The 26,936-nt window shown below is 37.0% G+C and overlaps 1 protein-coding gene across 1 annotated transcript; it reads right to left on the reverse strand.

Moving 5' to 3' along the window:
- Window positions 1–476: 476 nt before the first annotated feature.
- On the reverse strand, window positions 477–26,654 carry CDYL (chromodomain Y like). Its single transcript, XM_032181643.1, has 6 exons — window positions 26,436–26,654; window positions 9,622–9,878; window positions 8,755–8,927; window positions 6,382–6,592; window positions 1,961–2,104; window positions 477–882 (listed from the first exon to the last, which is right to left on the reverse strand). Exons 2-6 carry the CDS (start codon window positions 9,862–9,864, stop codon window positions 724–726), a joined length of 930 nt encoding a protein of 309 aa, XP_032037534.1. The 5' UTR covers window positions 9,865–9,878; window positions 26,436–26,654; the 3' UTR covers window positions 477–723.
- Between the last annotated feature and the right edge of the window lie 282 nt (window positions 26,655–26,936).

Here is a 26,936-nt window from a genome sequence, read left to right on the forward strand (position 1 = left end):
CCCACCCCTCTATACCTCCCCCCAGAAAAAAAGCACAGAGTGTTTTCTTAGCATTAATCCTGAGCACACTCTCTTTTGGGGGATTTTTGTGATTTAATCTTTCTGGAGTTCGATTCTGAAAAAATTTAGAGTGTTCCATTAGTTGAGGTATGTCAACCTTCTTCTGAGACAATGCTTTACATCTGAGCTGATTTGTTGGGCAGTGAAAGTAAGGGCTGGCTAATACCCGTTTCAGTTCTGTATTCTAATGAAAAAAGAAAAGCGTTATTCCAGACTTCCCTGCCACACAGAAAATAAATGCAACACCATTCACTTTTTAATCCATTCTCTATTTGATACAGTACTAGCCAAAGATAACAAAAACTATAGCCTTTAAAGAGATGTTTGGTAGTGCACTCTATCATTTTTTAGCTTCTTGTGTGTGTGTGTCTACATACACACTCTCACACATTATATATATATACTTATATATAAAAAGTTTATATATATATATGCACACACATTATGTATGTGCATATATACATGTAACAATCAGGGAGAAAGGAGTTTTGTTCAAATTTAAGTGATACAGTACTTTTAAACCCCTTGACAATAAAAGGTGGGGGAAGTTCCACTGCTGTTCCCAAGCTGAGCAAGGGGTGAGTTTATATAGGATTTTAAATGGGCATATGCTGTTTGCCCTGATGTCCAAGAAATACAATTCCAGTGTCAATGGGCATCTCATCAGAACTCATCAATTTTCCTCTGCAGGTATTTTAACATTGAGTCCATCCCTTGTGCTGAGCCCCAGATTTTCTTCAAAACTTCACACTCCTTTTCATTTGCTTGTTCCAAGTCCACCTTCATGATATTACGTACTAAAGCTTTGGATTCTTCAAGTACCTAGGTGAATAGAGAAGAGAGTTTGTTCAGTACTACAGGAGAACAGAGCAACTTGTGTGCTCACAGTTGTTGGTTTTTTTTTTTTTTTTTTTTTTTTTTTTTTTTACAAAGCCTGAAATTTAATCTTTTATCACTTATCAATCTTTTCATATACTATAACCCTATGGATTCTTGCTCAGTCATACACAGTTTCCTTTACCTTATACCAACACAACTTAATAAAGTACAAAAATACAAGCCATTATGAAAATAATAACCATAAATACGAATACATATACGTGGTTTTATACTGGTAACTAGAGAAAACGCCAACTCCACTTTGGTGAAGGCCAACTATAAAACTAGTAACCAAAACTGCTCTAATAACCAGGCATACATTGACGCTTAAATAATAGTATCTAAAATAGACCAAAAAAAAAGTCTTAAGTTTGCTTCTTCACTTAGAAGACTATTATTCTGTTTCAAAGTCTAGCATTTCTAATGCACAGAACAGTTGATTTGTACTTTCTCTTCCCATAAAAAAGCATCAAATTTTGGTAGTTCCAGCTGTCATGCAACTGCCATTAGCACACAAAACCATGAATGCCTATGCATCATTGGTAAAATTGTAAGTTCAGCCTAATGACAAAGGCTGAATTTTTCTATGTTTACAAATATTTCTTTAAGTTACCAATTTCCTTATTAATTTAAATCACAACTTAAGATACCATTTCTATTCAGTTCTCAGGCCAACTGTTTCTTATGTTAATTAGGGTAAGCTGGATTTATATGCCATACCATTTATACTTAAATTAAACACGAAGTATATTTTTAAGGAGTCCAATGTTATGTTATGTTCTTAACCACAATATATTAACGCATATGATAAAGAGAAGTCAGATACCTTTAAAAAAAAACAAAAAAAAACACAGAACAAGATATGTTCAAATGTTAAAAGGCATTAATATTTCTAAAATGTGGTCCTCATGTCATGAAACTTTTTTTTAAGGAGAACATGATGATATAAGTCTAATAATAGATTAATTTTAATTTATCTAATTATAAAAAGCCTTATGGTTAGAAAATAAAGGGCACTTACAACTGAATTACATGCGACAAGTTCCTTAATTCGAACCATTACTTCTTGTGTGAATGTTCCTGGCCAAAACACTTGAGAGACGAGTCCTTTGGCACAAGCTTCCTGCGCAGTCAACTTCCTCCCACTGAACAACATTTCATTGGCCTGAAGGGATAAAAAGTTACTTCTGGTATGAAATGTAATGAGACAAAACTCTTTAAAAGAAAAATGCTCAAAACAAATAAGGAAAATGCCTGCACTATTTTTGAAGTACTTCGATTATGGCTCTTCCAACTTTTAATTATTAAAGACAAAGACTTGCCTACAGATGATCTGGTCAATGCTGTTGACTATACTACTTCAATAGTTATAAAAATACAGACGCCTATGATTCGGCATGAAAAGCGTAAACATCTTTTGTCATTTCCTAGTCATGAGTGTTGATAAGCTCCAGCTTTCTTGGAGTATTTCAGAGTTGATTAACTATATATGTAAGAATATGTTACAATGCCTGACAGGCCTGTAAAGTGATACTGAAGTTGCTTGCCTTTTAGTTGTAGCAACTAAATCCTTCCTAAAAAGTCTACATTATCTGTAAGTTAGAGAGATAAGCCAGTTTTGGTAGTAGACCTCCTGGGAACCGACAGTCTTGGAAGGAACACAAAGTTAAATATTTTGCAGCTTTTTTTTTTTTTTCTTTCAATAATGAATATTTTTGAAGTCTAATTATATGGTTTATTTTGAGCCCATCTCAAATGTCTCCAGCACCATAGTATTTCATTTATGATGCAGCATTTGAAATAGCTGGCACATCTTAGAGTTCAACGTACAAAACCCACTTAAGTGAACAGGATATAATCCAATTTCTGTTCAAATTCATTGAAAATATTCCCATTTATTTAGAAGTTCAATAGTGAACTGAAATTCTTTCTAAATAGCAGCCTTACTAAAAACCAAAACCAACCAACCAAAAAAAAAGAAAAAAGAAAAAACCCACCCACCTATTTAAGACCTTACACACAGTTTAAAAGCATTAATAAAAGGTATGGAATAGAGTAATACATTGTATGCAGTTATCTCTAGGTCTGTAAATTGTTTTGATTTGCAATCACACTCTTCGCTATTTAACAGCTTCCCTGTTAAAATATCACCCTGCAACCATTTATGCTTATGCTTTAATTCTACCTTTTTTGACATTACATAAACACCTAAACTTTTTGTTTGCCTTGGCATTTGCACAGAAAGAGCCAGTGAAGGATTAAAAACTCAGAGCAATTGTCAACCTTGAAAAATCAGTTTTACTGTTTTTTTAAATGACTGATTTACATTGAAAATATGATAAAGCTATCAGTGGACACTTGGAATATGGGGAATGAGGCTGTTAGAGAAATCTAAGCACTCAGCTGTCCTATTACATGCCCCTTTGTAATGAAATACAAAACCTGCATTCTAGTGGCAGTTTGGTTACTGACTCCTAGTCCATTAGAGGCTTGTATAAAGAGGTTGTTTTTTTAGGATTTTTAAAAGTAACATTTATTACATCTTCCATAACTTAATATGGAGAATTGTGATTCACATTTTTTATTATTATTTAAAAGTCAAACCAAAGGCATAAGTTATATATCCCTGTAGTTATACTTTCTCTGAAAGGTTCCAGCAAACAGAAGTATCACAACTATGTCTTCTACTTTTCCAAATTATTTATGAATGATACTGACTTGAAACACTAGCCAAAGATCAGTGATCTATACAAGTTAGACTGAAAAATAAGAATAGATTTTCCTACGGAAATTGAGAAAAAAATCCAAAATAATTTCAAAAGATACTTGGTATTGATGATCAAAACATGAAGTCAATCTATTGGGGGTTAGGAAACTCAGAAATTTTAAGTTCGCTGGTGAGTTATATTTTCTTCACAAGCATCTTTGGTAATGAGGTTAAAAAAATTAATGCTATAAAACCTTTTTTTTTTTTTTTCCTAAGACTCATTTCTCCTGAATGTGAAAACAACAAACACTAGTGGTGCAGTTATCTGATTTCTGCAAGCTGTAATGCAGCGTTAGCAGAAAACCTTACATGAAATGAGCACTCCCATTAGTGTTTTCAGCTGACAGATTTTAAAAGTGAAACATTCCCCTTCAATCTACATACAGCGTATGCCGGAGACCCACTACTAAACAAGTTTTAGAGGGCATGATTAGATGACTATCTGTGGTGAGATTTAACACATTTGTTGCTTACTTTCCAAGAAATATAATACAGCAATAGAAATGAAGATGATAAAAATAATTAATATCACATTCTCATTACCAACTCTTATTTTCTATTTAGTTTGTCTTTCTCCTTCCACTGTGAAATCCTCATGCTTCACTAGGACACCCACTGGTCTCAGTTTCCCTCTTTTACAGCAAGTGCCTTGAGGCTCATGTGCAACCTCCCATGCAAGCCCACAGGCCCTTGCTGCCACGGAGCACCTCAGCTCTCCCATGCTCCCACTACAGTTGAGAAGCAGCTGGTCTCTACAGTGCTCAAGATCCTGGCTCTGATGTAAACTATACACACTAGGAAACGTGAATCCCTCATGACTGACAGAAAAGCTTAAGTCATACTGCCACGCATGCTAAAGACTGACACAAAAACCCAGCATGTGAAACTTGATCACACAGCTCCTGTGCTTTATGGCCAAGACCAAAAAAACAAAACAAAACAAAACAAAAAACACACAAAACAAACAAACAAACAAACAAAAAAAAAAAAACAAAAAACCACACAGCAAGAGCTCCACAGCACATACGCATTAACACAGCTCCCAAAACAGCCTGCACAATCTCTATTATAGATTACTTTCAGAACTCAAAAGCAAAGTTTAAGAATCCTTCTGAGATTCCTGGTATTCCCAGTATAGAGTCAGTTTTGAATCCTGAGGTCTGGGCTTTAAATTTCCCGCAGTAATGAACTTTATGTCAAACATGTTCTGTGAAAAAAAGCTCCATGACAGACTGCTCAACAACCAAGATCGATTCAGTCAGGAAAGGTATTTTCAACAAGCTTGCCACTGAACATTTCTACATAGTTGCTGCTTATAAGAAGAACACACTGAAACTGACTTAAAGCATGGGACTTTCTCTAATACATTTATAGGTAGCACTGGAAGCTTTACATATAAGTCTTTAACAATGAGAGCACTCACAAAGGCGCATGAAAGAGTATGCTAGGGAAGAGCTTCTTGTGTTTTCATACAAATTCTGAAGAAAGCAAAAGTAACAACCACAAATCTCTAAAGGACAGGGATGGATGGAACGGATGGATGAATGGATGAATGAATGGATGGATGGCCAAATAAAAAGGGAAAGGAACAATCAGTAGTTTGTAGCACACTAAGATATTAAAGACACTCTTACAACTATTAATCTGTTTCAATTACCTTCTTCAATTACCTTGTCTTCTATACTAAATCTAGACATCACACAATTAGTTTTAAGATCTGTTCAAACTGATGCTTTTAATATATCAAAATCGTATTTTTAAATCAATAAATGCCTATAGGGAAAAACTGGATTTTATTATAAACTATTATTTAGGAACAAACACATAGCTGCAAGCACTTGTTTCATACTGTTACTATTCAGTTTCAATTAGAATGGGATGTAGGTCTCAGCTTTCAAGGAATGCAGCATAAAAATAGTAAACAACATTAAAATAATGTAGGTAAGAGATTTTTAAATAGCTTTTTTGTTACATTTAATTCTTTCATCTAATTGGAAAGTGAGAAAAAAGAGAAACTTAAATAACATGTGGCTTATAGCTTCAGCAACAATGCAAAGCATAACCAGTTACTTCAACCCAGAATTACTGTAAATACAGAGTACAAAACTAAAACAAATCACAAGGATGATTTGGACTGAGCATTACCTGCATAACATGCTCATATTAAGTATCAGAAGAGGTCTACAAAGAAGGGAAGTTCAACACAACTTCTTGAGCATAATGGGTGCATGAAAGCTGAACTGACTATTTTGCAAACTAGCACGAGACTGCTGATAGCTGGCGGTACAGGGCCTGCTATGTAAGTGCAAACCAGCCCGCTCTCTGCTGCGCTCCTTGATGCTGTACTGAGTGCAGGACACTGGTGGCTGGGCCTCACAAGGCACCAGCAGGGAACAAGTATCCAGGCATGCATCTTCCCCTTCTTCCACTGTCAGGGCTGAAGGGGGCCCAGGATGTGGGATTAGGTCCCACGCCTTCTGGTTTGTGCACTCACTTGTAAACTAAGTTGTAACAGCATGGAGCTGAGTAAGTACTGGTTTCTCATGAAAGATTCTCAGGAGAGAAAGAAAAATAAAAGACAGCACAGCAAAGGTTAAAAGGTCTTGAAATCACTCTGGATAAATTTTCACAATGGCATTGTGAGGCTGTCGTCCCCTACCCTGCAAGCTACTTACAGAAGCCAGGCCCATTATCCGGGGGAATGTAAGGGATGAACATCCATCTGGACTTTGTCCAAAAGTAGTGTACGGTGTCTGAAACCAAGCCTTCTCATTAGCCCAAACCACATCACACAGAGGCAATATAGATGCTCCAAGTCCAATGGCTGGGCCATTTACTGCTACAATAATAGGTTTCTTAAACTGAATAAAAGTATTCACAAAATTCCTGAAGAGGAAAAAAAACAAACATGCACTCATATTAAAAGCAAAATATGGCAGTCCTTGAGAACTCAGTAGTAATTCATCTCTGCAGTAATGTCATTTTCAAAACCAACCTGATAATAGCCTGCCCTGACATGACTTGGGAAGAGCAGTGCATGTTGTCTACCTAGACCTCAGAAAGGCTTTCATTGGTGCCTCCATAAAACCCTCATAAGGAAGCTGATGGAGTATGGACTCAATGAGCAGATGGTGAGGTGGACTGGAAACTGGCTGAATGACTGGGCCCAGCAGGTGGTGATCAGTGGAACAAAGTCTGCTTGGGGGTCAGTTACCAGTGGTGTATCCTGGGAGTGCGTACTTAGTCCAGTCCGTTCAGCATCTTCATTCATGATCTGGACAGTGGGTTTAGCATAACCTCAGCAATTTTGTTGACGACAAAAAACTGGGAGGAGCAGCTGGTATGCTAAAATGTTATGCTGCCATCCAAAGGAACCTCTACAGGCTGGAGAAATGGGCTGACGGGAGCCTCTCAAATGGAAGTGCCAAGTCCTACACCTGAGAAACAGCCCCAGGCACTGGTGTATACTGGGGGGCAACCAGAAGAAAAGCAGCCTGGCAGGAAAGGACCTGGTGGCCCTGGTGGACACCAGGTCGAGCACTTGCCTTGTGGCAAAGGAGGCTAATGGTATCATGTACTGTGTGAGGAGGAGCTTCACCAGCAGGTCAAGGGAGGTGATCCATCCCCCTTGCTCAGCACTGGGATATTGTGCTCTGTTCTGTGCTCCCCAGTAAAAGAGAGATGTGAGTATACATGACAGGGTCCAACGGAGGGCCACAAATCTGATTAAGGGACTGCAGCAAATCTATGAGGAAAGGCTGAGAGCTGGGACTGTTGAGCCTGGAGAAGAGAAGGCTTGCGGTGGGGTGGATCTTATTGATATGTACAAACACCTGAAGGGAGGGTGCAAAGAGGACAGAGCCAGACTATTCTCAGTGGTGCTCAGCACCAGGACAAGAAGCCATGGGTATGAACTAAAACACAGGAGATACCATCCAACCATCAGGGAACACTTCTTTACTGGCAGTGTGACTGAGCACAGGCACAGATTACCAGTGAGGTTACGGAGTTTCCTTCCTTGATACAGAAGCATTTGTGGTATATTCCTGTGCCTGTATGGATACTTAAGTGTTTCTCTGCTCTGAAACACTAAATATCTTTGAGATATTCTTAGTAAAAATACAGACATGAAACATGGATGGGAGAATTTCAGCACTTCAAAAGAAAGATGCTGACATTTCTTAGCTAACAGCTATCACATATAATGATAAAATTGTACATGTTTAGTGCAAGTACATGACTCTTAAATTCTGAGGTCTGTATAGAATACATTGTACATCATACAGTTGAGTCAGCACCTGTGAAGCAATCCTGTGCTCTGAACAACAGGTGAATTTTCATTTTAGTTTTAGATGCTGAATGTAGGGTTCTTACTTAAAAAAAAAAAAAAAAAGGATTTATTCATAATTTTAAAGTTCAGAGACATATTGGTAACTACTGAACGTAGGTCTCTGAAGGAGTGTTAGTATTCTGGAAACGTGCAAGAGCTATTCCAAGATCTCAAGCCTTCAAAAGCAGAGTGTTCAAATTATAATCTGCTTCCTTGTACTTATCCATACATTTCTTCTGTAAACATTCTTCTAGTTCGTAGTAGCTCAGCTCATTTTATTTAAACATTAGGTTTGGAACCTAGCACTGGGATGATGTTCACTACTATTAGTCTAATTCTGTGAAATATCCATCATTCCACTGCTCTGTAGGCACTGTATCTTTACTCATTCAGTGCACATCTTTTGTCTTGTGTGTTAAATTAGTTTTCCAGAAACTCCATGGCTGTTTAAGTCTTTTAAAATTGGTTTCAACTGGAGAAATATTATCATAATGCCAGTTTTCATAGTAAAATTTTAATGGTATAAATAGTGATGCATGAAATGACAACCCAAATAGAAATGGCCAGGGAGCATGAAGAAGTGCTGCACACTTATCACATAGCAGGTGAACATCTGAGGTCTTGTTGAATTAGAGACTTTTGAAATAGAAAAGATAAAGCAAGCCAGACTACACAATGAAAAATACCTATTCAGATGATTGAAGATAGCTTTACATACCTAATAGCTTCTGCCATCTTAGTGCTTTCCTTTTTTCTATCATCTGTTAAGCGTCGTATAAAATAAATAAAATCAAGACCACAGCAGAAAATGCTACCAACTGCACTAAACAGCACGAGTTTACTGTCATCTGCAGCTGCTGTGTTCAGTGCACTTTGGACTTCCTTCATTACCTGAAAAATCAAAAAATCATTAGAATCCTTTCATTATATCATTAAAAAGTAGCATACTGTTCTTTCCCCTCCACCATGAGAGATCTCAGTCTTCTACATCCTTAATTTTCCTCAGGATCCATTCAACCACGATATTAGAAAAGTTAATTTCTTTTCGTTATTCAAATATTAGAAAGTAAAACAGAAACAAAACAAAAACCAAGTGACCAAAAAAAAACACCCCAAACCAAAAAACCCCACCAGTATTAGAAGCTTTACATTTTGGAATTACATTACATTAGAAGCTTACCATGTAATTATGGTAAGATAACGAAAACATTAAGAAAAGATCTATTAGATGTTATCTGTAACTACAGAATTCATTCAGCATTTCTGTAATTTGGACAGCAGATGGCATATGCAACCAGTTCAGAAAAAAAGAAACTTAATTCAGGCTAAAGTTTGTTTCAAGTTACACTTGACAAATTGCCACACTTATTATAAAAGACAATCCATCAAAATATTCAGATAACGTAGCTAAATAAATTCATCAGAATTATACTAGAATTCAGTTGGATGTATAATATCTTACAAACAAAAAATCTAAGTGCCATTTTGCATACGCTCGTACCTGAATAAATGGTACAAATAAGGCAAATAAGAGATTTATAATTCTTCCTGTACCCTTACCCCCCAAAATCAGAATTGTTCTGACCTCTGGATTTAGTGAATTATTTTCCGATGATTTTGTTGATAGCAAAATGTGTGTGAATCCATCTTGTTTCCTAACAACAATGTCTCTGTACCGGTATGCGCTCTCCGTTTGTCGCACACTGAAACGTAGCCTTTTATCAAAAGGTTGATCTCTCCTGTCATCAATAAACCTCCGTTTGCTGGCTGTCACTCCTGTTACAGAAGTCTGTATGTTGGTTGTACCATTGGCTGCTAATGCTTCCATAAAGGTGGATGTACCTGTAAAATAGTTTAAACAGTAACCTTCCATTAATAACATCTTAATTAGTTCAGCAGTTCCAAGATCCCTATTAGCATGAAAACATGCTAGTCATTATTAAGAACACACATAAATATGAAACTCCCATGGAAGTCAATGCAACATTACAGAAATATACACAGTGCACAGAGCAAAAGTAAAGTGGTAAAGGGATCCAGGCAAATGAATTGTATGTTTGTGAGAAAAGAAGCAAAGCAGACCAAGAAATAAATTTCCTTTTAGAAAGGAGGGAAAAGTTTCCTAAATGTTCCTAATACCAACACGCTTCAGTAGGTTTCTACTTGTTTAAAAAAAAAAAAAATTAAAAAAATCACACAATGTACTAATGCTCTACTTATTCATTTTCCAACATTTTTAAGTGGTCCGACAGCATCAAGATCACAAAAAGAAAGCAAATGTCTTTTGTTTCAAAAACCACAAAAAATAATGAATGGAAGAAAATGACACCTGCAGCAAGTCAGATAAAGATCTTGATTGACAAGATCATATAAAGCATGGTAGTCTTTAAAGGAAGACAAAAATAAAGACTATATTGCTTTGGGAAGGAATCAAAACCCATGCAGTGATGGATATTTTAATGGATTCATAGACAATGAGATATTTCTCAAGTCTAAACAATTTTGCTATTAAAACTGGCAAATAGAGGATAGAGCATTATGTCTTTCTGGTCCTTTTCCCAGTAACTTAAATAGACAGAATTTGAAGGAATGCAAGTAAACAGGCCATTCTTCATAACACAGAAGGGACAGGTTTTTCTATAATCCACATTAGAGACATAATATCAAAAAATTAGCATTCATAAGAGAAAGTAAGAGAACATCTTGGATCTATTATCCATCTGTATGTTAAACTTTTAATGTAAACTATCCATAAAGTTTGTCAGATCAAAGTAATCGAGTGTGCATGAGGAATGGAATTAAAAATGTTGGAAAAATGCATCACAGGCCAAGATACTGGAGGTTTGAAAGTCTTTTGCTGAAAACAGAAGCCTAAGTCTACGTTAAAATCTTCTGGATACCTTCAGTCCTTATCTCATAGATATTCCAGAACATCATGCATAAAATGTCTTTTAAAAAGCAGAGTTAAAACACATTTAATTAGCCACCTATTTACATGTCACTGGTGGATCTTGCTTCATTCTTCATTAACTTTCTGAAGAAGATAGATTTGGAACATTCTAATATGTGATACTATAATTACCTCTTTTTATTTTTTTTGTTTCTACAAGATACTTGAACCACTTGTTGGACCAGTGAAGGTGTTAAAAGACTCACCTAAATAATTTGAGTCTCCACATTTTGACTATATTCAAAAGTTGCTTAATTTTACCCGTATGAAGTGGGTTATATAATCTTAAGACTACTGAAATTAAACTTTAGAACACTGTACATTTTTCTATCTGTATTACAGAAAATGCTTTCAACTATAAGTTTTAATTTTAGAAGTTCCTAAATAAATACACCTGATTGTGATTGTTCTAATTAATTAGGTAGGTTGCCTGCCAAAGAAGCTATGAAATAAGGTTTTATTTTACTTTTTGAAATCTTTTTTGTCATATGAGTAATTTAATTCTCTTACCACAACACTTTTTGTAAGGATAGACAATTAAGATTTTTCAATTGTTTAAAGTGAAAGGAGTAAGAAGCTGAATTCAGCTTGCAATCATCCTTAGAGAGAATAGATGTGAACAAAAGGAAACAGAAAAAAAAAATATTTTATAATATCACAGAAGATTCATGTTTATTCCTGAATTTTCACGTCTTATCAAATTGCCTTTTTTAATTTCAGCAGAATAAAAAAAATAATAAATTAATGCAGACCAAATGTAAAATTGATGAGGGATGCTTTAGATACCTTACCCTTATAAGCTACACTGTATGGATTACACCCCTTTAAAAGGATTCCCTTCAAAGGGAATTTGCAGGAACAACACTGCTGCCCCACGTTTCTTTAGGAAACTGAGATGAAATCGCATCACTATCCACAACGGTTTGTTTTTCCATATGAGCATTATATTAATACAACTGAAATATCATCTAATTTCTAAACTTTGATATAAGATCTTCTTGCTTCTGTCCTAGCTGTCATGAAAAAAGTGGAGAACCCAGAGAGCACAATAGACTAGACTAAGCCAAAAAAAAAGCAAACCACCACCACCAAAAAAAAACCAAGCTAGTAAACTTGCATAAGAACTTTGAGTAGATCTTTGCGCACAACTCACCCAGCTAAAGACAGACTCAAATAGCAGAAAATTACTTTTGAGTTTTAACAGGCAATGGTTATATGCTTCCTGAGAGGCAAAACGTTTGGCAAGATGGACCAAAATGTAAACACCACACTTCTCATGCTTATTGAATTGGCAAGAGACATTTTAGCTTTTTTATATAAATTTTGTCCACACTTGTCAATAGTTAGTTTCCAACCACAAACAAGGGACAGCTGCAAGGCAGTGGAAGAAGTCTCCTCCATCTCATCTTGTAAACACACTTTTAGGACAATTAGACCGAAACCAAAAGCCTGTCTGCTTTAGAAACAGCACTTCTGCACAGGGAGATTTAGCCAGCTCTTACGAGTTAGAGCATGGCATCCCCAGAGTTAAAACAAAGTCATCAGTATTTGTTACTAGCATTGTATGTTCGTGATGATCTACACCTTGAAGTGTAGGGGGCTGTTTCTTTGGCATCCAGTCCTTGAAAGTGAAGAAACAACCCAGGGATGTAAAGCAGAGCTTCATGATAAATATAAACAGGGAAGGGTTACATCACCGGGCAGTCTTGGGCATGTGTTGCAGCAAACGTGGATGAAAATAAAAAACATACCACAGAGAAGTAAATGTATTTCCATATATTTCCACAGGTGATAATTTTGCATTGGGGTTACTTATTTTCAAGTTAATTAGAACTATATTTTATAATTTTATAATGTGTATTTCATAACAAAACAAAAAGAAGTTCTCCATTTTAATGTTTTTGTAGAAGATAGCAAATCAAAGACAAACAAAGCACCATGACCCTCCCCTTAAAAAAAAAAAAAAAAGCTTGAAAGAAAGCAATTTATCCTGGATATCATCAACTAATGCAGAACAATGTTTGTTTAAAAAATAAGAAGCTCATAGTTACAAAAATAATCAACACAATGTGATCATCTTAAAGGTGAAGACATAGTACTGGTGCTTAAACCTTCAGCATACAGATGCAAAATTAAATTAGCAGTACTCGGGTTTTGTGGCTGTTGATCAAAACCTGGTAACAGTCACCATTTTCATGCAGCACTCTTAGAAGAAAAAGGTGGGCGGGTGAGGCTACGGGTAACAGATAAAAAACTGATCTTAGCCAAAAGGAAGAAATACACAAAATATAGGAGCTGAAAAAGGGGAAAACAGCTACGGTGTCACCCCATCCCACTGGCAGAAGACAACAATAACACAGATAAAAGCCATCTCCCCAAAATATGAAGGGGGTAACAATCAAAATGCATTACTGTTACTGTCTCACAAATTCTTCAGAAGTTTGGTTTAGTTCACATAGCCTGACACAGTGCTATTTCAGATGCCTGAGGAATGAGCATAGAAAGATGGGAGGTGTGAACAATGCCAACTATTTTCCTCAACTCCAGCCACTGCAAATTTACAGATGCCTAAAATTTTTATGTCCACAGTCATAGGGTGCACCCAAAGCCATTTATTCAAAGTCTCACCTCCCATGAAACTGTCCAATTTACTTTTGAAGCCACTCCAGTTTTGTCTTTCAAAAGGAGTTCTGGCAGTAAGTTCTGCAAGGTTTTTTTTTTTTTTTTTTTTTTTTTTTTTTTTTTTTTTTTTTAATTCCTTCATCCTGTGAGCACGTCCCTTCTCCAAACTGATCAATCTCTATCCACTTACCCTCTCTTCTTCCAGAAGTCATTCCAAGGCCCTTTTCCTCTGTACACCTTTTTCTCTTCTGCTAAATCTTGAAACAAATTGGCACACAATGTTCAAGATGGGGATTGTATAATGCAACATATTCAAGCCTCCTCTTTTGTCTTCAGTCCTTTTCTAAGATAATTTCTACTTTATTTTATTTTAAGCTAGCACTGAGAAAATGTTTGTAGGAAAACACCCAAAACAAATCCAAGGACCTTTTCCGGAGCAGTGCCACGTAGTCAAGAACCAGCCATTAGTTTTATGTTTTGGTAGAGGCAGAGTTTTTGTACTGAATTCTGTTTTGGCCCCCCTCATTACTTGGGATGCATCTGCACAGCAAGTAATCTCTCATTTTAATCATGCAATCACTCAGTATTTTGAGATGTGTCTACAGCGATCTTAGTGAGCTTCAGGGACCTTCACACCTTTCCTGTACAGTAATGCACCAACCACTTCCTCTCCTAATCTAAGTAACAAAATGGTTAATAAGAAGCACCCACTGAATCAGCAAATGAACTAACACCAGCAACAATAATTTCTTGAACTGTTAACTGCAAAAATAATGCTGTAATTTTAACTGATTTCAACTCAAGTATGGGAGAGGGAGAAGTAAGATCAGCAAAACTGATTTTAAAAACAAAAACACACAAAAAACAGTGCTGGAAGTTGCATTTTACGCCAACAAATAATGTCCTTTCTATACTTGCACTGTTTTGTACTCCCCGTATGTACAAATGACCAGACTTCATATCAGTTGTCCAGCACAGGTTGCCTCGTGTTCCCTTTTTGCCCACAAGCAGTGGTTTCTTGTCACACATTCATAGGTACTAGCAAACTGTAACTGTAAATACTGCTAAGCTTTCACAGTTTTAATCCTGCAGTACATCAAGTATTTCACATGAGACTCTAACCCCAGACACTGATACTGCAATGCGAACTTAATAAACAACAGCTTCCAGTAATTTTTCCACCTCTGCTTCAGCAATTACAAAGGAAATATTTGCAGTGTATTGGCACAGATTATAGAAATTCAAAACGAGTTCTAAAAAACTATCAAAACCGTATGTGCTCCAAAGAGCTACTCTATACCTGTACCATTTTTTATTTTTTTTTGACCAATTATATATATTTGCAGCATTTACATTTTGGCATCAAGTAACAGTTGCAGCATCCTCCAAATATTTGTAAGAAGAAAATAACTCAATTTGTTGTGCCTTTCACCTAAAATACTGTTTTGTACCATGCTTCTGAAAAAGTGTTCAGAAGGTGTCTGTCACTTACAAAGGAAAGGTTCACTTCACATAAATCCTTCCAGGAGACAGCGTTACACTGACGCAGTGCACAAACCAGCCGTTTTTACCAACACTACTCTGCACAACCCCAGCATTAGAACAGGCAGCCTCAGACATGACCAGGAGGGGAAACAGTGGGACCTGGTCAAATGATGGGCTGCTGGTCACTGCCATCCCCTGCCACCGGGGCTGAAACCTCCTCAAACTCATGGTGTTGGGGGGAGAAGTGGGGATGTGCAGTCACTTTATCTTTTCAAATAAATTTAGCCACTTCTTGATTCTGTTGTAGGGAAGTAATTACATAAGGAATCACATATTCCTCAGCCACCTCAGGTTTCTGCAAATTTGTCAGCTGTCCATACATGAAGATTGCATGTTTTAGGCACAGCCTACTTGGTGAATTACTGTGGTGATTCTTGTGAAGCATCTGCAACAGGTAACTATAAGTTAGCAGTAGAGAGAAACAATCCTTCAGTGGCTACCAGGCTTTATTGTCAGTGTCTGTCTTCAACTTCTAAAAAGCCCTTAATCCCTACTCTTTTTCCTGTATTTTGCATGGGTTTCAAGTATCACTTTGAAACCTGTTAACCTACATTTCTTACGAGACACCATTTTTTGTGGACAAAGTTAACATGAGATGAGAAACACATACAAACACACACAGGTAGTAGTTCCCTTTTTGATTAAAAGTTTTTTAACCCCACACCAATGTGTGGGGTTAAATGTGACGTGGTCTTGGCTGCCACGTCACATTTAGAGCAATATGATCTACAGCAGCCATATTTTCCTTCTGTAGATAGTTTTCTCTCTATCTTCTGTTACTTAGAGCATCAATCAAATATGTTTACAATGACGCTGTTTGGAAGATGGTAGCATTGGTGGTCACATTTCACTTTAATAGGTTATAGACTATGCAATTATTTTTGGTTTTGAATGTCTTTCCTCCTCATAGTATAACCTCACAGGTAAATAGAAACTTGTAATTCCAACCCCCAAAATGCAACTAATAACATAACACTCTACTGCTGAAAGTGAGCAAGCATGAGAGAAAACTGGTAGAAACATTTCTTCCACCTCAAATTTTCTTTGGTCACTTTAAGACATACAAGTGATCATAACAATGTTTACATACTTTTAAAAAGATGTGAGCAACAATATATTAGCCTTGACATCTGCTAGGACTATGCATGTAAAAAACAACAGGCAAAACGTTATTAATGTAATTTGGTAACAAAGCTATTAAAAAGTCTGATCAAATTTTGCTACCTCTGAGAAGGAGCTATGTATTTTTATGCATAAGGCATTAATTAAGTAAACTTTCCACTTGCTGTCTTACGTTGCAGAAAAAAAAACAACAAAACCCTCCTAACAACTGAACAGGCTTTTCAAACCCATTTCCATCCTTATTGTTTCATCTGAAATATGTAAGCTAACACTCAACACATTATTTTTCTCCCTTATCTTGGCATCTAGACAAATTAGAATTGCTCTCTTCCCCCTTTCCACTTCTGTTTTAGACTCGGTTTGAAGTGAATTTCCTTCCATTGAATGTAGTCAAAATACTACTGATAAACGGGAAAAAAAGTGCATATGACAATTCCCATCGTTTCAGATGGTATTTAAGATGTTTGAAAGGAGAGGAAAAAAAAAAAAAAAAAAGCCCAAGATGCTCTGCTATCATTCCAATCAAGAAATCCCAGCCATATTTCACAGTAGCATGCACCAAGGCATTTGATGAGGGAAGCAAAGAGTTATTTGTATTTCTTTTCCTTACAAATAAATACAAATGATAAAAACCTTCCCCAGGTTACTGACTCCTTTTTGAGGCCACTTAATACTGGGAACATGTCATAAGAAGAGCCCTCTCCTATCTCGTCCCTCGATATTCTCAGAGCTGCAGGTTATGATACCAGAGCATTCATTTGAAATGCTCTCAAATTTGAGAGTTAAGTAAGGACATCTCTTGGGGCTCATCTACAGACGAAAGCTACCACAAAATAGGCTAAGGTTTAAACGTGAAGTATACCCAGCTATTTCACACTAACTCCTGAGGTGAACACATTCTATATTAAGAGCACTTCATTGCAATTTAATCCAATTCCCAAAGTGATCTTAAAAAAAGGCTCTCTTCATGTGGAATAAGAGTGTCCTAATGTAAGGCTAGCCTAAAATAGATACTGGTAGAAGAAATCCCAGGCACTTTCCTGTATAGACATGAACTTGTACATACCCTGTACAAGTGACATAATTCTTGTAAGAATTACCGAAACTTCCAACTTCCTAAAACATTTTCTCTAACTTTTTACAAAAAATTAAATAGGTGGCAAAATAATTTTTTTTTTTTTTTTTTGAAAACAACATGTCAATAAGTATTCACATTTCATTCTTATCACACAGATGCGGCTTTAAATACCAGACTTTGCAAGAACTCCATTCACAACCGTCCACAGAAATGTTTGGCATTCAGATGGAGGAAAGTACAAGGCAAACAGGGACAGAGGACTTTTGGAGGTTCGGGAGGCTGATGTGTACATATTGAGCTCTACAAGAAACTCTGATTTTTACTGCTCAGAATTAGCTGCAGTAAACATCCCAGCTGCAAAAAGTTATCTCTGTTTTTACAGATCTATCCCAAGAAGGTACAGACATCTTTGCAGACACTGCCTGACATCTGTCATTAACAGCAGATGTCTTGACCTCCTGTGGGATGGTCACCAAGAAGTTCATTAAGAAGTGTCAGTGAACAGGTGACCTGAAGCTGTACTAGCTTGATGCACAAAGGCCACCTCCCAGTACGCAGCTGCACACGCTGTGCAACATGGCCAGCAATACCTTCAACCAGGGTAGTCTTCAGCACATCGTGTTGCTGGGTGGCAGTCTGTTCTGCAGCAGTACCCCTCATCAGAAATAGCTGACCTCGACAGAAATATCTGGCTGGGGTGGGAGGGGAAAGCACAAAGCAGGAGTCTTCACTTGAATCTTTTGAGTACATAGAAAAACAAACAAACAAACAAAAACTAAGTGTTTCCGTGCTGGCTGTTTAGTCCTGAGTCACGTGGTTAAGCAAGAGTGCCTGTAGCACTTCTGCTGCCTGAAGGGTTGAAGAGCAAAAAGCAACAGAGCTGGGCATTGACCTGGGGGGGGGGGGGCGGAAATGGAGGAAAGTATGGGTGGAAAGATCAGAGGTCTTGGTGATATGCAACACAGCTCTAGCCGTCTGATGAATGAATATGCATTCAGAAATGTACATGCCAAACAGGCTCATACTTTTGAATCTGAGGTACTCAACAGAGGAAAGTAATCTCTACGGAAGAATCAAGGATTTGAGCCAAGATCTGTGAAAGATCCTGCATTTAGGTAAAGCACAGAACAGCTATGAACACCACATCTAAAGAGGCATTCACAAATTACTCTGGAGGCAAATCTCTCCCCCAGTTTTCCCAGTATCCTGGGAAAATAAACCCACACGACAAACTGGATGATGAAAGGATGCAACAGGTGCTGGGTAGTCCAATGCACTGAACTGAAAAAGTGATTCAGAACAGTATCTTGCCAAATCTGTCCTTTTTTATTGTTGGAGAGGAGTAAATTCCAAACAGCTTAAGTAAGTTAAGATGGGATGGAGAAGAGTAAATACACCCTCTGCTCTCAAGTTAGATATCATCTCTCCTGTTTGTTTTTGGCAATACCAGCTAAGATCAGTGTGTGTGAGGACATGTCTGCAGTGGAGAACACGTGGAGAATATCTAGAATTCTTCATACTTCCCCTATTAAAATAAAACAAGAAGAAAAGGAAGAGAAAGTCCTAAATTTAACAGTAGCAGGCTGACAGTAGAAGACTTGGAACAGATGCTTTGTATGAAGAAAACTTCAGCAATATCCTCTCTCAAGTAGGCAGGCAACTACTAGAAAAGAGGACATACAGGTCCCCACATCATCTTGCCCTGTAACTCAACCCCAGTACAAATGGGGTGCTTCTCCAGGTTCTGGGATTTGCAGAGATAGCAAAAATCTTGAACACTGCCATGTATTTGGGGAAAATGCCCATCAAAAGAATATATTTACATCAAATATTGAAATGGAGAATATAGAGGTAAATAAGCAAATAGAATAAATAAAACATGCCAAGAGTAAACCACAAGGCAATAACTACATCTGAAAGCAGCAAACAGAAAATGCAGCGCCCCAATCTCAGCCAGTAGCTGGGAAGAACTGAAGGCATTGAGCTGCCTTTATACTGCATGATGCATGGGTAGCGTTTGGGTGTGTTCTCTTCATATTGCTGACGAAAGAAATCAGCTTGTCTTTAATTGCTTAGGCTTTCAAAAATATGGTGCAGAGCTGCTAAGTGGCTTCCCTCGGGCTAAAGAGCAAGTCTGTATAGAAGTCAGGCTTAAAACAGTTACAGATGGTCCCAAAAGCTACTTTCCTTTGTAAAAATCTGCTTTTATAAATTAGTTTGTGTGTGTGTGTGGTTGTTTTTGTGTTTTGTTTTTCCCAGAAATTATATGCACCTAGAACAAAGTACAAATAAGAATATTGATACTATTGCTAGTCAGAACAGACAGCTAAGGAAGCAGTAAGTGGAACATTTGGCTTCAGCAGCACCAATACGAAACCACATTCCCTAAGATATTACAAAGACTAATATTAGGAGGCTGAAATCTTGAAGAAAAAATTCAAGAATTTAGGAAGTTTTAGATGTGGCAGAGTAAAAACAAACAAACAACGACAAAAAAAAAAAAATAAACACAAAACCCGATGTGGTTTAGGACCAATTTCAGAACAAGTTTAAAAGAGATAAACCAGTTAAGATCTATCTTAGAGTAGGACCTAGCAACTATTATCAACTGTACTGAAAACGGGAAGCTTAGTTGGGGACCATAATGCCTTTGCCGCAGAAAACTAAGAACTAAGCCTATCATATCTGATTCTTTCAACTGAAGTGTGCAGCAGCCTCTGAAAGAATTTTCTAGGTTGTGTAGCTGGCAATGGCAAAGTAAGTTTATCTGATGATTGCAAATGGAGGTAGGAGCACATCTTTTCACAGGAGTCACGCTGGTGTGATCGCAGTTCAAGAGTCAAATTGTACATTTTTGAACATGATCACTGCGAGTGCCTGGAAAGAGTTGGGTCCACAAAGTGACAGCTTGAGATAGTGGGGTCATGGAAACCTCCATTTGAATTTTGGGCTTGGGAATGGTTGCAGTTCCAAAGTGCAGTGATGGAGCCTCAGATGTTCGGTAGGAATTTCATAAAGCTGTGTTTGGAGTTACATTTACTCAGAAGAGGTTCATGGGTAATGGGGCTCTGAACATATCTTTACATATAGCCTTAAGCAGTGAATCTTGCCTTTGGAAACAACCCATTAAGAATACACAAAGAAGTCCAAAATATCAGAGGAAGTCAGTACATAAAAGACAGAAGCATTACTAATAAGAAAACCAAGGATCGTGTACACAAAAAATGGTGGGACTAGTACAATTTTCACCCCAATTTTCAACAAAATTTGAAATTGGAAACCACCTAAAACATGCCATAGATGAGACAAAATGGTAGCTGAATTATACTACTGATTGTTTCCTGAAATCTGCCAGGGACCCACCTGCTCAAGTCAGATTCTGACCACTAAACAAAACAGAATAAATAAAACAGAAATAAGACGGTATTGTCAAATAGAATTGTACTTTAATTTCTATTAAGATGAACGCTGTGCAATTTTAGATAAGTTTGTTATGTAAAAAGATATTGCATTAAATACTTTTTTAGACAATACCACGACACCTCACTCATAAGGAGAAGGTAAATAAATTGAACTAAACGTATACTGTAATTGAATTATTTTCTTCAGGAGTGAGATGTAGCTTCAATTAACTCCACATGGTTAAACAGGTCAATAGGAACTGAGGGGAAAAATAGAATATGCTATACTTACAAGAAAATAGGAAGTAAAGAACACTGGGAAGAATACAGGGAGATGCTAAAACAGATAAAGAACGGTATTAGATATGCAAAATAAAACTCTAAAGTTTTAATAGTTAAAGATGCTAAACACAAATCATTTTTCCAGTGATAAATAAAAAAACAAGAGAGAGGAGAATCAGACCAAAAATAAGAGTGAAATGGAGTGCAAGTTACAAAGTGAATTAAAATAGTAGTGGGGAAATCAGCATGCCAAAAGAAAACAGAAAGGATTTATAATGACTATATTTTACATATAACAAGTGACAGACTAAAGAGCTTGAACACAGCAAGATTGCTGACTTATAGTATAAAAAGAAAAACATAAATGTGATAGCCTAGATGGGAAATGTATCATAGTAAGTGAAACACCTCTGAGACTTGCTTGCTTAAAGACTGGGAAACTTGGAAGGTACCTCAAGTAATAAAATTTGTATTGATATAGTTTCAGAAAGTTTAAAAAAAATCCTAAAACTAAAACCAAACAAACTAAAAAAAAAAAAAAGAAAAAAAAAAAGGCAACAGAAACAACACCACCAACACCAACTAGCCCAGACCAAACAGCCCTAAACTTCTGAAGTTTACTTCTGTTACAAGACTGTTCTCATTAAGTCATGTTTTAAAAATTCCCTTCTGATTAAAACCTACTGGGAATCCAAAGCAATACTCAGGAGAGCCATACTGGATACTGTAGAGAAATTTTATCTACTTCCAACAGTTCACTCATTACTTGCCATATATTTTACCAATATTTTGTGATTTCATACCATTACTAAACATGCATCAGAAGCTTCCCTAACATGTATACTTAATTTAATGTAAATTTCACGATTTTAGAATAATATCAACACAGCAACATGATTTTGCTCAACACTGAAGCTGTATGCAATTATTCTTAGTGATTATCAAGTTGGAAATACATTGAAAAGTTTTTTTTAAAAATAACACAAACCTATATAAGATTATTTTTATAAGATCCTAAAACATGAAAGTTTCTATTGATGCCAAAAAGTGAAAGTTATTACGCAATTCTGTTTTTCTAATAACAACTCAGATTTCAGGGCTATTGTGTGATAAGACTGGCAACAGTGTCTGTCATCAGGAGTTTGATATTCAGGGTTGTGTGGAACTTTGCACCTCCAGTTGATTTCAGAGTATGTTGCTATAAGGTCACTAGTTAACTCTGAAGCGAAGATGTTGCATGTAGGTTTCTATTCTGTTATCTACTCATCACCATATTGAGGATTTATGAATAGCATCAATATTTTTAATTACTACTGTAGATAAGTGTTCAAATATAGCTAGATCATAGAAAATACTACAGTAGCAGAGATTTCCCCCAACAGCTCAGTTAAAATACTGTCAGGATCTCAAAGGAATTTATCTTGAAGGTGTTCTCTCAACTCATTATAATTAACAAAAATGCTGCAGTGGGACCATTTACTTTTTCATTAATTCTTAAACAAAATGATACACTTGCTGAAATTTCCAAAATAATATATGTGGTGTGTTTTTTTTGTTTGTTTATTTCTTTAAGTTTTTTGTTTGTTTTGAAACAGGTAAGAGACTAAGAGCAAGAAGGAACACGATCATATTCTGGCTCAAGCTAGGCCAACACCCTGAAAGCATTCTCCAAGTTCTTCCCTATTCCAAAGGGAAAGAAATACATCTGCTCAACGTCTGTCCATGGGCTAGAGTGCTCTTGCCAGCAGACTAACACACAGTTTAGCTGGCATGCTCAGGAAAACAAGCCAAGGATCCTCCATGAGTCTCATCATAACCCCATGGAAAATGCTCTTCCCTCTTAATTCAGAATTATTCACCAGTATCTAAATATTGATCTAGTTTACATAGAATTAAAATTAAGATTTATTTCCCTTCACATTTCTGTCTCTTACCTGTATAGGGCCCACCAGACTGGAAAGAAGTCATTTTTTGTGGGTATTTATATCCAACCCAAAAATAGCACATCAGGGCTCCCAAATACCTTCTCCCCTCCCTGATACGTTTGCTGAACAATTCCTTGAAGGCTCCCCAAGGTAAACAGAATTTCTGTTTAAAACAGACTTACCCTCATCAATATTTTTGCCCCACTTAACTTTACTCTCCCATCTCCTAGTCATAAAGCCGAAAACGAATACCAAGCCAAACTTACAAAGAACATTAAACTTAGTTCAATTACAGCATAACATCCAGGAAAATGTACTAGTGTTTTCCTACTGTGGGCTCATTATTTGTAAAGAAATATCAACGTATGACTAAGTACCAAGAAATGAGTAATAAACTGACATAAACAAATGAAAATATGCCAAAAACAACAACACCCTGACAAAAATTATTTTAATAACAGGAACGAGCCAAACATTTTTGCAGGGTGCACTGGGTTTCAGCTTGGCCAGTTCCTTCAGCTGCCTCATCAGGCTGCCTGAGCATTACTGCTGACCAAGCAGGACAGGAGGGAAGGGGGAGAAGGAAAGAGATGATGGGATAACTGAAAAAAAGCTTGAGAAGCACATCTAGAGAACAGCAACTCATTTATCTCCAGGTTTAAAAAAAAAAATATACACTGACTGGCAGAAACAACTCTAGAAAAGGGTAGGTATTTTCTCATGCAAACCATTTAATTATGAGATTGAGTTTATTGAAAAACTTCAGTGAACCACTGATCTGTCTGCACAGCAAAATGGCAGAACTGAAATCAGTAGGGAATAGTAGTAGTCATTGTAGTGCGACATAACTCTTTCATGCTCTACAGTTTAGAGCATTAAAAAAAACACCTGTTGTGAATGTAAACTGCTAATATTTCAATCACATGTCTACAACAAAAACCGAGACTATTAATTACTTCTGCAAGCATAAGGTGAATTATCATTTAGAATGGATCTGTGGACTGATTTATTGATACTGTGGAAAACAGCCAGTCATGAAAGCACTTCAAACATTTCCAAACAGAAAAATCATGAGAAAATTGCAGCAGATATCTGGTAGAGAAATATAGCACATCTCATTGATGACAACAATTTGTAGTTTATTTATGTTTTGCCAGAGAGCAAGGAAACAACAAAAGTTGTCATAGAGAAGGAAACAACATTAGAAGTGGACAAGACGTCCTGCTGAGCCACGAGCTAATGACGAGATCGGAGGTAAAGCCATGCATCTGCTGAGAGCGCCACAATCTGCAGTGGAGTAAAGCATGAACCGGGACAGTCAGAGAAGCATGACCATTCATCACTTCCTCTTCACAAACATGGATTTCATTGCCTACTAGGTCCAGGACTGTCTCTACAGCATGAGTTTTGCCAATAATAAATTCTAGAGCAAATTGGATGAAAGAGGAAAGGAGACAAATGCTCAAAGTGGCTTCATAAAGCAGACTCTCCAAATGCTCCTCTAAGCACAGCTGAATTTAGATGAAGGGTAGAAGGTCCTGAACTGTTTCATTTCAGCAGCTTATCGTTAGGAAAATATTCCTATTACTTAATCATATAATTACTTTGGAAAGGGTTGTAAAGAGAATGGTCTGACATCTCTGAGAATTATATTAACATACTCAAAAAGCCAGTTTGGGATTGTTTAGTTGCTGACTTTAGAGAATGCAGAAAACAGTGGAACTGACAGAGCCTCTAAAGATGCTGGGAAAACTGGATTTTTTCCCCCCCCTAAACTAACAGCTGCAGTAAATTGCAGTCTTCATGTCAGAAGATATTCCTTCTACGCGCCCTGACATGCTGCCCATCATTACCAGCCCATGACACGGTCCCGGTCTCAAAGAGACTCGCACAGTGCCACACTGGTTTTCCCAGAGCCCCTCGTTCCTAAGACAAGTCTTTTGCTGTGCCTCACACTCTGAAAGAACCCTTTTCCCTTTCTTTTTGTCTGTCTGAACAGCAACAACAAAACAATTAAAAAAAACACTTTTCTCTTTCCTTTTTATCTGGTTTATAGGCATACCCTGTAACATATAATCTTCATCCTGATTTAATGGAAAATAAAAGTGATGACCACCATTAAATAGGAAACAATCAAGAGTAGGAGTGGATTTTAGCTCAAGAGGGTGAAATGGAGACACAACAAAAAAGACTAAACAGATTCTTCTTTTGTTTTCAGATTTACTCCTTCTGTATAACATTCTTTAAACTGCTCTGAACTAAAATAAAAATGTTGCTTCTAAACAAAGTCAGATGTGTATTTAATATATCAAACTCATTTGCAAATAGGATTTTTTTCTTCTCTTTTCTAAACTCGCTTTTGCTACAATCTCTATTGTTAAAAAAAAAAGTTGCCTATCCATTCAAGAGTAAAGTAATTATAGCACTTATTACTATGAATAGTTAGTATTTATTTCTTTTGATCTATGATCCTGAATGCATATTATTCATGTTGAGTGTAGGAAAGAAAAAATAAGAAACATAACAGAGTTTGCAGACACTAATACAGCATCTAGCTCAGTGAATTCTCCTTCAGGGAGGCTAAAAGTAAAGCAGAATAAACCCAATGCTATATCCTCAAGACTGATATAAAATTAATCATAACTTCAGTCCCACATATGTATAGCTGAAAGCCAGAAGTGATTTAACCTTAAATTCTAAGATTAGAAGGATGTTTCCTTTACATGGTGAAGAGAAACCAATAGCTTGAATTCAGACTGTTTCAAGGTCACTCTTCCAATAGGGTCTGACAATGATTGCACTGTTCTGGCAGCTTAAAAATATTACATCTCAGTGGTCAGAAGGCAATTGGAAATAACAACTTCTCACAGTTACTTTCCTTCCAAAAGCACCAGAGAACAACCAGTCCACCCCAAGCCTCAGGTCCACAGTCCCCTCAGTCAGGATACTACTATAAAACACAGAGATTTTGTCTCACACAGGATCACAAGCAAAATGGTGCTGGCTTCCCTGTGCAGGCACATTACACAGCCAGACAAATAACCTGTACCCATATGCAAAATAGTGAGTGTATAACCACATAAAATAGCATATGAGCACTGCCCTGTGTCCCAATTCTACATTATCAGAGGTCTGAGAAGTGTTTTTTACTATTCTGATGCAACTAAACACTTTAACAACAAATTCAAACAAAATTTCAAAGCAAAACCAATCCCCTCCCCCCCATTTGCAGTCATCACAAGCAAACACAGTTCTACAAAAAGCGATGCATCTCCAGAGACAAATTATTTTCACTAAACATCATTTTCACTGAAAATTTCCCTCACTAAAACTGTTTCCCTGCACCCTTGACTAGCTGGCTCTGTCACAACTTCTGATGTCTTAAGCACATCTACAAAAGCAAGCGGCATTCTGATTTATAGCACTACCTAAAACACCTTTTGCTCCACCAGATGAGCCTCAGAGAGAACCTACCTCCATTTCACAGTTCCTTGCTCCTTCCTTTCATCTATGCTTAGTGAGATAAAAGCTACTGGCCTCTTGCTGGTCCATTCTTTAACCACAGAGCCACAGCTGTTTCCAAGTGCCCATTCTCCTGCATGTGTTAGCCATTTGATTAAATCAATAACAGCATCTGCAGAGCAGTCCAGGGGGAAGATAGATTTAGATGACAAAGGTCTCTTCCAGCCCTACTTCCTGTGATGCATACATGACCACGTTATCTAGAGACTCCGCCTTTTTGTCTTGACCTACAAGGCAGTTACTTTTCAACAAGCTGGACAAAGAAAAGCTACCTGGACTGATGGTATCACATGCGGATTAGCAAACCCTCGAACAATTGGATTCTCAGCTAACTGCTGCTTTCAGGCTGGATGGGAAACTCTCTGCCTGTCCTTGAATGAACCCTGGAAGGAAAAAAATCCTCTTCTGTGGACATGCCTCGAGTATTTGTCTGCAAAGCCACAACCACAGATC

This window comes from Aythya fuligula, chromosome 2, assembly GCF_009819795.1.
Source record: "Aythya fuligula isolate bAytFul2 chromosome 2, bAytFul2.pri, whole genome shotgun sequence".
NCBI classification, from domain to species: Eukaryota; Metazoa; Chordata; class Aves; order Anseriformes; family Anatidae; genus Aythya; species Aythya fuligula.